Raw genomic sequence first — 11,710 nt, 5'->3', positions numbered from 1 at the left:
GGGCACTCCCACAGTGGAGGCATTCAAGATGAAGCTGGGCAGCCATCTGTCAGGGATGCTCTGATTTGGATTCCTTTATTGAGCAGGGGGTTGGACTCGATGGTCTTGTAGGCCCCTTCCAACCCCACTATTCTACGATTCTATGACACTGAGATCCATTCAGAGGAGGAGGGTCTTGAAACCCCGTGTGCTTTCTTCTCTATCCCCAAGCGTTCCTCTCCTGATGTGAAAGCAGAGCTGTTTGAGTTGCTTTTCCGGGTCCTTCATCACAACTGGCGGTACTTCTTCAAGTCCAGCATTCTGGCCAGTGTCCAGAGAGGAGTAGCAGATGAGCAGATGGAGAACGAAGGGCAGTTCAGTGCCATTATGCAGGTATCTGAAGAGCAATTGGCTAGTGTTACCATGCCCTGCTTCTGAAGGTCCAGATGCAACTGGCTGGATTAAATGGGCTTTCCTCTGGTTCAGCAGTGTGATTTTTATGCTCTTAAAATCTATTCCTGATAAAGTGGTGTAGGAAGAGTTCAGATAATCATTCTGACATGTAGAATATAAAGGGTGGAAATGCATACTAGAATTTGTGTTGCATGTCCTGTGTATGCCAGCTTCCCCCAGCCTGGTGCCTCCAGATGTGTTTGACAGCTGGCTGGGAATGATGGGAGTTGTAGTCCAGTAACTCTGGAGGTCACCAGGTTGGGAAAGGCTGCTATATGCTTTGAAGAATTGAGAGCTTTTCAAAGCAGAGAATGCTTAAAAGCGCAGCTGCCTGTGTTAGCCTGGTGACCACATACAAGTGTGAAGGATAGGAGCATGATGAGAATGGCTTGTGCTTGTGGTCAGCAAATCTCTAACGCCACCAAGTCACTTTTTGATCTGGGTGTTCAGGAAAGTCTGCCTCATCTCTCTGACCAGTTGCTTATTGGGGAGGCCTGACCAGAACACTGAAGCACATGAAGAGCTTGCTAGACCACACAGCATTTTGTCGAGAGAGGCTTCCTCTCAACGCACTGCCATTTCCTCTGTGCCCAGACTTGTTCCTGTATCTAGTGCGAGCCTGTTGGGGGGGTTGACATGCCAAGCAACACATGAACTGCTCCAATTCCACTGTGCTGCTTCCCTTCTGCTTACTCTAAGTGGTGAACCTTCTGTTAATTTGTCAGCAGAATATTATTAACCAGCTGAACTCTCTGCTGCCTTTTCAGCAGTGGTCGATTCCAGCCAAGTGCTTCGGGCCCTTAGCGTTCCCATCTGGGTCATGATCTTTGGGAAAGAGGCTTCTATTTAATGTTCTTTGAATGTTTTCCCTGGCGCGGAATGCCTGCATCCAGCCAGGCTGTTGTCTGGTCGCTGCTACCAAGGTCAGGGTCCAGTCTCTGGTCTCTTTTGGCCGTTCCCTGTTTTTTGTTTCACTCGCTAGACTGGAGGCCTGAGGAAACTTGGGCAGAGCTCTTCCCCTGACCGTATTCTCCTCTCCTGCTTAAACCTCAATCCATTCTTGGATCAGGGCCACTGAATCGCACCCATCCCTACTTCTGTGGGTTGCTTAGTTAGAAGGCTGGTTTCCATCCCCAGAGCCAAGGAAGTGAGATCTTACGCCAAGAACACAGCTCTGCCATGAGAACCTCTGTCTCATGGCAGTTCAGAGAGCTTCCAGATTCTGTTAACCAGCTTCAGTTCTCTGCTTTCTTTATGGCCATTTCCCTGCTGCAAAATGTAGCTGGTGCTAGAAATGCCATGGGGGGGGGGGTGTCCCCCAGCTGTCCCCTATTAGCTGTGCTGAGCTTGGCTTAAGCTTGTGATGAGGACTCTTCATATCTGTCACGTGGCAAAATTATCATAGTTGGGGAACTGGTAGTATGGACACTGCGTAGAAGGAGCAGCCCAAAGTGAATCTCTTACCAGCCTTTGAAGGGGAGTGACTGATATTTCTGCCCCACACTTTCTGGCACGCTCTGAGGTTTCCTTCATGTGGAAGAGCAAAGTCACAGAAAGCAAATTTTGTATACATGTGTAGTCTGCAGCAGCTGTCCTGCATGTGGGTGGCTCAGCTTAGTATACAGTATTGCTTTGGGAAGGTGTCGGTCTTTAAGCAGCCCCTAGGACAGGGGAATGATGCATCTGATGAAGCAGGCTCTAATCCAGGGACGCTTGTTCTGCAACAAATCTGTTTTAGTCTTGAAGGTGCCACAAGACTCTTACTTGAGAGAGTGGAGGGTAGCCTTAACATCTGGACCTTGTTCTTCAATAGGCAGATGTTGGGGCCACCACAGGTTCTCCAAGCCTCTGCTTTCCTGCCTTTCCACCCCCTGTCGTTGGTTGTAGCGAAGAAAAATGCAGAGGCAACTACTGGTAGCTGCTGGTGCCCTGTTTCCAGGCTTCCTTACACAGCACATTTGCAGTGTTGTAAGAGAACATGGCGGGTGAGACATGGGCAACAGCAGCTGCCATAAGCACATGGGGATGGGATTGACAGGGGCTTGGGTTGGGTGTGGTTGGTTGTGTTGCTCCGTCTGCCTGTGCTGCGTAGGATGTTCAGAGCTGGCTTTCGGTCTGTGTTGACTGCTAGCCGTGTTGTTCAACCACGTTGTCCTGAGAGGATTTTCTGTTCCGTAGGCATTTGGCCAGTCCTTCCTGCAACCGGACATACACCTATTTAAGCAGAACCTGTTCTATTTGGAGACTCTGAACACAAAACAGAAACTGTATCACAAGGTAAGCCCCCCCTCTTCCAGGTTATCATGCAAAATATTTAGAAGGGTGTAATCTGTAGTCCGCTTATACAAAATGCTGGGAGAAGAGGGACACAGTAGATGCCAAAGGCTAGAAATTACTGTGTTCTGTAAAAAGAGACACTGCTGTGCTCTCCTGCGTTCTCCCTTCCATGCTGACCATTCCATTGTCAATGAGAGGTGGGGGCACAAGGATCGTGCTCTGATGACAGAATACACAGTGTGTCTTAGACCTGGGTCCTGATCCACTCATGACCCACACTAAGCAGATTCGAGAGTAACCAGTATGGCTCACGCCCACTTGTGCAAAAGAATGAAATGCAGTTGATTGATGGAAAGTGGGTGCAGACAATAAAAGCGAAGACAAGCTTGCACACAGCCCTCAGCTCAAAGTTGTAGCTGCCCTGGTTCCCTTGAAGCATCAGACGTTGCTCCTGGGGCTGTTTTCCCTGAGCAGGTGGCTCCCCTCTCCCCTCTCAGATGAGAATAGCCCTGGGGGCAACGTCTGCTGCTTCAAGGGAACTGGGGCAGCTACAACTCCGAGCTGAGGGGCGTGTGTCAGCTTGTCTTTGCACTGATTGTCTGCACCCACTTTCCATCAATCAACTATGTATCATTCTTTCACACAGGTGGACTTGAGTAATATTGGTACCCTTGAATCTGCTTAGTGTGGGCCCTGAGTGGATCAGGCCTCAGGTACAAGACAGAGTGCTACTGTTTCATTTTGAGAGGAGGAAACAGGAAGAGCTGCTTTTCTGCGTATGTAAAATGTTCTGTTTCCATAACTGCTGTGTGACTGCTATATGGTGAATGACGGGCGGGCTGTACAAGTTCAGATTCATTGAGTGCCATGTCTGAGCCCCACAAAAGCCCCGTGCAGGAGCACCCCTGATCAGACCACGGGCATTCAGTGGGGCTCAGGCAGGCCAGTTCCGCACTGACAGTAGTGTGCAGCCTACACGTTTGTAATTACAGCAGCCTTTCCCCAGGTTTGCTTAGTGAGTGGCACATTATTGCAAGAGCTAGCCATTTTAAATCTAGTGCAAGCAGGCATGCTCAGCTGGTGAATGGATGTCAGGCTGCAGTGACTGTTCACACACATTCTGCCCTCAGCATCCATGCAGCTGAACTGACACCACACTGGATCACAAATTTGTAGCATCATTGTCATCCTACTGGGACTAGGCCTATAGGAAGGGTTTGGTAGACTGGAGGATCTTATGCAGAGCAGATTGGGCTGTGTTTCTTCAGTTCTGCATTCACAGAGCATACTGAGAGGCCTTGTTTTTCCCTGCAGAAGATCTTCCGGACAGCCATGCTCTTTCAGTTTGTGAATGTACTGCTTCAGGTACTGGTCCATAAGTCGCACGACCTCCTGCAAGAGGAAATTGGCATTGCCATCTACAACATGGCCTCTGTGGACTTCGATAGCTTCTACTCAGCCTTTCTCCCAGGGTTCTTAGCCAGCTGTGATGGTGTGGACACCAACCAGAAAAACGTACTTGGAAGGAACTTCAAAATGGACAGGGTGAGGTTGGGCTGACACTTTGGCTGGGGTTGCCTCATGCAAGTTGACTGACACTCCTCTCTCACCCTCAGAAGAACTTTCTTGAATGTCTAGCCAGGATCTTGCCCCTTTCATGTCATGTTCCTGTTGGATTCATCATTTCATCTCCATCCTAAGCTGTGCATTGACACTCAGGGGTTCAGTATGCCTATATTCTCCTTCATGAGACAGAGTGCCTGAGTACGTTAGGGTTGAGAAGGATTCTCAAAAGCATTTAACTTTTCATCAAACAGTGCACTTTTGAAAGAAAAGAAACATTTGTTTGGAAATCTTGCCCGTCTGCCCAAAATTCTAGAGGCCCAGCAAAACCGTGGCTCCCATGCTAGTTGCAAATGTTCCCTTACAGTTAGACCTGACCAAGAGGGGGAAGAAAGTGGTCGGCATGATTCCATGAAAACTACATGTCCCATCACACTTTGCCCTCATGTGGCTTCATACCGATCTTGGGACGATACCTATTTTTGCTTCAGTGCTACTCACCACAAAATCTACTCTGTCCTTGCCTCAGATAATTTCCAGGCGAGATGTCAGGGCTTTTCAGTTCGTAAAGACACTCAGTTTAGTTTTGAAACAGCTAAATAAAATGATCCCAGATGATTGAAAATGGAGCAAAAACAGCACTGAGGTGGTTTCATCTCATTCCTATTGCAAACAAACCTTTTTGAACAAATGACTGCTGAGAACCAACTACCCTTTGCTCTAACTGCAAATGTTAGTTCTGCTATTGCTATAGCCTGTTTATATTTGATGTGTTTCTCTCCCTGCCCGCCCCCCCCAGGACCTGCCATCATTTACGCAGAACGTGCACAGGCTGGTCAACGACCTGCGCTACTACAGACTCTGCAACGACAGTCTGCCCCCCGGGACTGTGAAGCTATAGTTCTTGGCACTGGACGTGGGTCTGGATGACTGAAAAGAACGGATCCACACTCTGCGTGTTGCCACCGTCTCTGCTCCCCCGATCTTGTCAGGCCTGCAGGACGCGCGTGGGCCACGCATGGGAGCCGCACGTCACGCCCCCTCGTTCCCCTCCCAGCTCGTCCCTGCGGCTGAGTCAGCAGCTCTGTTTCCTGCAGGGCGTCTTAAGGCCAACTGCAGGCTGTTCCCTTCGCTGGGTGTTTTTGTCTTAATACTGTGGCATTCAGTTGCGTCTGCAGGTTTCGGTGGCTGGTCTTGTCATGAGGCAGAAACGCCAAAGACTACTTCAGATGTTCCCACCTTCACATCATTCCACCTGCCTTCCTGCCTTCCGCCCCTCCCTGCCATCGTGGGGACACCCCCTCATCCCTCCTTTTTTGTTTTTAAATTGCCTTGAAGCGTCTCTGCCGCAGGTGGGGATTGAGAGAGAGCGACAGACTGACTTCTGTTTCGTTTTTTTTAAGGAAACATTTTTCTCATCATTCCATTGTGATACTAAAATGTGCTTAATGGAAATAAAAAGTGCTTACTTTGTTGTTTTAAACGGAGTTGAACTCTGCTTAGCTCCCAGGGAGGCCTTTCCAGAAGGGACTGTGGGGGCAGAAGGGACAGGTTTGGGAGTAATTCAGCAGGCAGAATCTGTGGAAATTACTCGAGGTATGCGACAGTGTGTGAGTTGCTTGCTAAATGGTTATCAGTAATATTTAATAATGCTTCTGCAATGCTTTTCACATGCGTCACAGCACTTTATAGGCATTCTCAGTATCTATCACAAATGTATCCTGCCTTTCCTCCAAGGTCTTCAGGGTGGCATTGCATGGGTTTCCCCACATTGTTAGGGATGGCGGAGAATTCCGCCACGGATCTCGGTGAGGCCAAATGCTAGTGCATTCGGCGCCCCGAAACCCGTGGCGGAACGAAGCCCCCCCACCCCGCGAAAGGCGCACGAAACAGAGCACTCACCTGCTGCCGTTCCCGCTGCTCTGCGAATGGCGGCTGCATCTGCGGCTGCTATTCGCTTCACCATTTTAGCCGTGATAGGCTACATAAATACTTATGTAGCCTATCACGGCTAATGCAGGGACGCCATTTGTATCCCTGCAGAGGCAGTGATAGGCTACGTAAATATTTACGTAGCCTATCACAGCAAAAAAAAAGGGAACGCAAATTGCGGTGGCTACGGCGGCCACCATTTGTGTCCCTGCGCAGCCCAGCAGCGGCCGGATGTCACTGCGGGCTGCCCCGGCCAGTGGCTCCACGGAGTTGCCGCGGAGCCAGCCGTCAAGGATTTCGGGGGGAGGGACGGAGTGCCTCCCCCCCCACCACGGATGTATGAAATGAAACAGGTAAGTCGTTTCATACATCCCTACACATTGTTTCATTTTTGTATCAGCTAAATTAGGCTTAATAAAGCCATTGGCCCGTGGTCATCAGTGAGATGTATGACTGAGCTTGGCTTTGAACCCAGGTCTTCATCCTCCCAGTCCCACGCTTTTATCTGCTATATTATACTGACTCTTTAATCCAAGGGTGGGCAACTTGTAGGCTAAAACATCTGGAGGGCCACAATTCCCTTCAGCCTTAGCCACAACTGGAGGGACACAGATTGGCCAGCCCTGCTTTTAAACCTTGATCATCTTTACCATAACACTATAAGGTTCACAACTATTGTGATTTCTCCTATTGCAGATGCACGGACTGAAAGGGATTTGCCTAAAGCCACTTAGAGAATCTGTGTGGCTGGGGTGAGATTTAAAATGTTAGGGCAGGAGTCCCCAGTGTGCCACCTGCAAAACCTTTTTTTTTTCCACCAGTTTTTTAATATATGTAAATGGATTTATATATATCCACAGCATTTAATACATATGAAATGCATAACGTTCTAGCAATTATACATAGGCTTCGACAAAAGCAGACCAAATATACAAATTCGTATCCATCTGAAGGTGGCGTCTATACACCACCCGTTCAAATATTGAAAGCGTTATAAGGTCCTCAATCCATTTCATTATAGGAAGTGAGTGTTTTCCTTTCAGTGCTGAAATACCAGTCTTTTAGCTGTCAAAAGGGTGTGCAGAATCCATTTATGCTGACCAGAATCCATTATGCTTGTTAATTTCCATGAAGCAGGTCAATAATTTAAAAGAGCGTGTCCATCAGTGAATATTAAAGACAGTCCAGTACAACAGTTACCTGTGTAGTAACGTCCTCCCCAAAAGAAGCAACTACCGGACATTGCCAAAACATAGGTTTCAAAGAAGCATTAGCTGTATTGCACCGCGAGCACTTAGCTGAATTAGACAATCCCTTGTGAAAGAGACGTTGCAGTGTCTGATAGACACAAAACAAACGTTTTGCTGAATAAGATTCAGCCTAAGACCTATAGATATAACAGGTAGGCGCTTTTGTGGTGGTGCCCACAGCAGTTTCTCAAATTCCCAAATGTGCCCACGAGTTCAAAAAGGTAGGGAAACACCTATGTTAAGGAGTTCCCAGTTCCATTCTCCTAACCACTATGCTGCATTAGTTCTAGGAATGGACTGTACTTCTCCCCCCACCCCCGTACTACAGGCATTGCTTGTGTTTGCTTTTAAATCTGGAGCCTACAGATGCATAGACAGGATTCTGTGAGGATGCACACACCTGTGCTTAGCTGGTGACTTTTTTCAAGAGAGGAAGAACTATATGGATGACAAGTGCATTCTGATTTGATTTTATGATTTAGCCTTCTGGGTATTTTGCTCCCTTCCTGCCATCTTATTCTGTGGTTTGCAGGTGCCCATATGCGGCATCCAAGTCTGTGGGTTCTTGTTTGATTTCTGTCACGGTACCATTCCGCATGTCCCTCGCCTGATGCTGGGGTCAGCAGCCTTGCGAAAATGCTTGCCAATTGCGGTAGCGTGTTTACCCAGAATGAAAGTGCATGTTTTTCTTGTCGGGATCAAGGGTACAGATTTGGAAAGGCGCCCAGGTCCAGATGTTAAAGCAACTGCTTGTCTTGTTTACTCAGAATGCATGTGCCTTATGAGAAGTCTGCTTAATTTTATTGATTATATTTCTCTTCTGCCTTTCTTCTGTCATTGAGCTCAGGGTTGGTCCGCATGGAGTTCCCAGGTGGTCTCCCATTCAGGCACTGACCAGACCAAGACGTGTTAAGCTTCAGCATGGTTGCAGTATCATATGCCCTTGGCCTAATATTAGGGCTTGGCCTAAATATCCTTCAAACAGGCAAATGCCTTCCTCTGGAAAGCCTGGTCCTACAATGCTTGAGGCTGTTTAAAACTCCTATTGCTGCAAAAGCTCCTTTCCATGGGTATAGTTTTCAGGTTCCCCCATGAGGCATTTACCTCAATGGTTAGTGGATTGGTTTCCATAAGCCTCAGTTGATACTGGCCTAGACTGGGTTTTTAAGCTCCACTTCTGCCATGTGCTCACTGAATGGCTTTAGGTGAGTCTTTTTTCCCCCCCTCAGTTCCCAGTCTATAAAATTGAACTACTGTTTTGAACTACTAAACTACTACTAAAATTGAACTACTGAATGACTGTTTTGAAAGGACTGAATTTGGGGGAAGAAAAATGTGCAGTGTGATGAGTATCTTGTGTGGTAGTTGTGTGTTTAGTACTTTTTTTTTTTTGTATAGCACTTGTAATGTATAGGAAATGCAAAAACAAAACAAGCAACGTGGCCCAAAGAGCTTGCAGTCTGAATTTTGCCACTGAGGTTGGGAACTTGGAGACAAGTGAAGAGGCTGAGCAAGTGAAGTTACATATGCTTAAGTGTTGATCTCACTTTTGGGGGTGAAATGGGGGCCCTCTGGTGAGAATTAGGGGAGGGGACCAGGAGAAGAGAACCGAGCAGCTCCCTTTAGCAACATCAGCAGCGGGAGCACATGCCACAGGAAACAGCCTCTGTCCTTGATGCTTGTGCTAATATTTTTCCTGGGGTCAACAAACTCCCAACAGGTTCAGAAGTGCCATTTGCCCTCTGGATTTCAGCCAGTTCAGGGTTGTAGATCAGTAGAGCAGTTTGTGGAACTGGGGATGGTCCTGGACACAGCTCTGGTGCATGCAGAAAAGACCTGGTTGCATCTAGCTTTTGCTAGTGGTAGGTTCTTGGCTGCAACTGTCCTCACAGATCAAGGTGGGCGTTGTCAAAACAGGCCTCGTGTTTCCTCTTAATCATTTCTAATTAGATGTTCTGTGCTGCACAGTAACCACAGAAGCTCCAAGCATCCATGAAACCAGGCTCCCTTGTTCCTGTGTTTATCATTAGGTTTCGTCCCCTTCCCTCTTAGGATGAGTGACACCTGTTCCAACTATAAATACTTGTTGTTGTTGTTTAATATGCCCAGAGCCTAGCAATTAGCCTGATTCTAAACACAGGTTTTTTGTGGCTGTAATTCCTCAGGAGTGTACCCTTTGTCGATTACAGCCTTCTTCAGCCTGCTGCCCTCCAGATGTGTTGGATTACACAGCTGGCTGGGTGATTGTGGGGTGTGTAGTACAATACATCTGGAGGACAGCAGGCTGGGGGAGGCTGGTCCGTTCCAATGTACAGCGTTAGTTTTCCTGATCAGGGGTTGCATCCATATTCCTAGGATAGTAAGTGCTGGTATTCATGACAATCCTAAAAAAGGAATTGGGAATAACACTGCCAAGATCATGCTGCCCTTCTACAAATCTATGGTGCGACCACACTTCGAATGCTGTGTACAGTTCTGGTCACCACACCTAAAAAAAGATATCACAGAGCTGGAAAAGGTGTAGAAAAGGGCAACTAAAATGATCAAGGGGCTGGAGCATCTCCCGTATGAGGAAAGGTTACAGCAGCTGGGATTGTTCAGCTTAGACAAAGGGTGAGTAAGGGGAGACATGATAGAAGTGTACAAAATTATGCATGGTGTGGAGGACGTGGATAGGGAGACATGTTTCTCCCTCATAATACTAGAACCGAATGGGGTCATCCCATCAAGCTGACGGGCGGGAGATTCAGAACAGATAAAAGGAAGGGGTTTTTCACACAGCGCATGATTAAACTATGGAGTTTGCTTCTACAAGATGTATTATAATTATTTATTACATTTCTATACTGCCCTATAGCCAAAGCGGGAGGGTGGTGTTGCACTCATGCCCTGCATGTGGGTTTCCTGTGGGCAGCTGGTTGGCCACTGTAGGAACAGAATGCTGGACTAGATGGACCCTTGGTCTGATCCAGCATCAGGGCTTTTCTTGGGTTCTTATGTTCTTTTCCCGTGAAGCTAAGCTACAAAGAGCTTGCCCAAATTACATATGGGTAATACATCATGGTTTTAACATGTTGGTAAATGCAACAGATGCATGTTCCTGATAGTTACAGGAACCTTCCCCACCAACCCAAGGCTGGTTCAAATGCATGAGGGCAACTCCCATAGCCCAAAATTTCATGCCTGGTACACCTTGTCGGCTGTTTATAAAATATAGCACTATCAGTGGGCATGGTGCTTTACGGAGTACAGGCCCCTGCCCCACGGAGCTTACAACGTAAAATTTGACACAAGGAAACAACAGAGCAAGAGGAGTGAAGGAGAACCATGGGTAAATGGGGAAGGCATAAGCAAACGTTTCCCTTAGGATGGCTGGAATCTGACTTTAGTTGGGGAGTTGAGGGCTACATATGTACTGCATTTAAGCTTTCTAGCTGGGGTGGAAGTATTTTAACCCTTTTGGTGTACATTTTTCAAGGGACAGAGAGAACAAATGTCTTGTTTTCAGAGCATTTCTTGGTCGTCTGGACGTACTCTTCACAATTCTGGAGGGGGAGCTGTGTTGGTCTGTTGCAGCAAAAACAAGAGTCCTTTGGCCCTTTAAAGGCTAACACGTTTATTGTGGCATACGTTTTTGTGGACATTGTCTACTTCATTAGATGCAATTAACAATTCTGATATCCCAATTAGTAGTGTGTGTGTGAAAATATTGCCTTAAGTCAAACCACTGTTTCAAGGAGCTGATATTCCCACTGCAGCCACTCTTTAAAGAGTCAACAGAGCTGGAAAATACCTCTTGTTTGCTTAAGATCTCTTTTATTAGTGCTGGAGAGCGAACTTATGTTCATGGAATGCCTGTGGCCTATCTTTGAGATAAAAGCCTCTTTCCTAGCCTTTCTGTTCACCATGGTTTTCCATTGGAGTGCCTCTCACATTTACATGCTTTTGAAAAATAAAGGAAAAATAGTGTGTTGGGGCTCAGCACAGTGAGAGGCTGAATGTTCAAACCCCTGCTTGCCTGTGAAGTTCCTAAAGTGATTGCAGGTCTGTGACTCCACCTAACCTACCTTCCAGGCTTGTTGTGAAGATAAAGGGGTTGCTAGAGGCAGAGCAGCATAGTGAGTGATGAAAGTGAAGCAGGATCTAAAGGCAGGTTCCTTCATCCTGGTGCCCCTAGATGTTTTGGACTTCAACTTCTGTCAGCCCCAGCCAGCATGGTCAATGGTTAGGAATCCTGGAAGTTGTCCAAAATATCT

At 47.3% G+C, this 11,710-nt stretch overlaps 1 protein-coding gene across 3 annotated transcripts in view; it reads left to right on the top strand.

Annotated features, from left to right (window-relative positions):
* Nucleotides 1-5,758, top strand: part of XPO6 (exportin 6) — a 72,502-nt gene extending 66,744 nt beyond the window's left edge. For all 3 annotated transcript variants that reach the window (XM_084818788.1, XM_084818790.1, XM_084818789.1), the window contains 4 exons: nucleotides 211-372; nucleotides 2,611-2,709; nucleotides 4,024-4,254; nucleotides 5,072-5,758. In XM_084818788.1, the coding sequence (XP_084674914.1) occupies nucleotides 211-372; nucleotides 2,611-2,709; nucleotides 4,024-4,254; nucleotides 5,072-5,173 (594 nt within the window). In that variant the 3' untranslated portion in view covers nucleotides 5,174-5,758. The remainder of the gene's footprint in view (nucleotides 1-210; nucleotides 373-2,610; nucleotides 2,710-4,023; nucleotides 4,255-5,071) is intronic.
* Nucleotides 5,759-11,710: the final 5,952 nt, after the last annotated feature.

The sequence above is a fragment of the Heloderma suspectum genome, chromosome 12 (genome assembly GCF_057233095.1).
Source record: "Heloderma suspectum isolate Gila_16-S chromosome 12, 16-S_ref, whole genome shotgun sequence".
In the NCBI taxonomy this organism is placed as follows: domain Eukaryota; kingdom Metazoa; phylum Chordata; class Lepidosauria; order Squamata; family Helodermatidae; genus Heloderma; species Heloderma suspectum.
The sequence above is the reverse complement of the archived record's forward strand: the minus strand, read 5'-3'. Positions and strand labels throughout refer to the sequence as shown.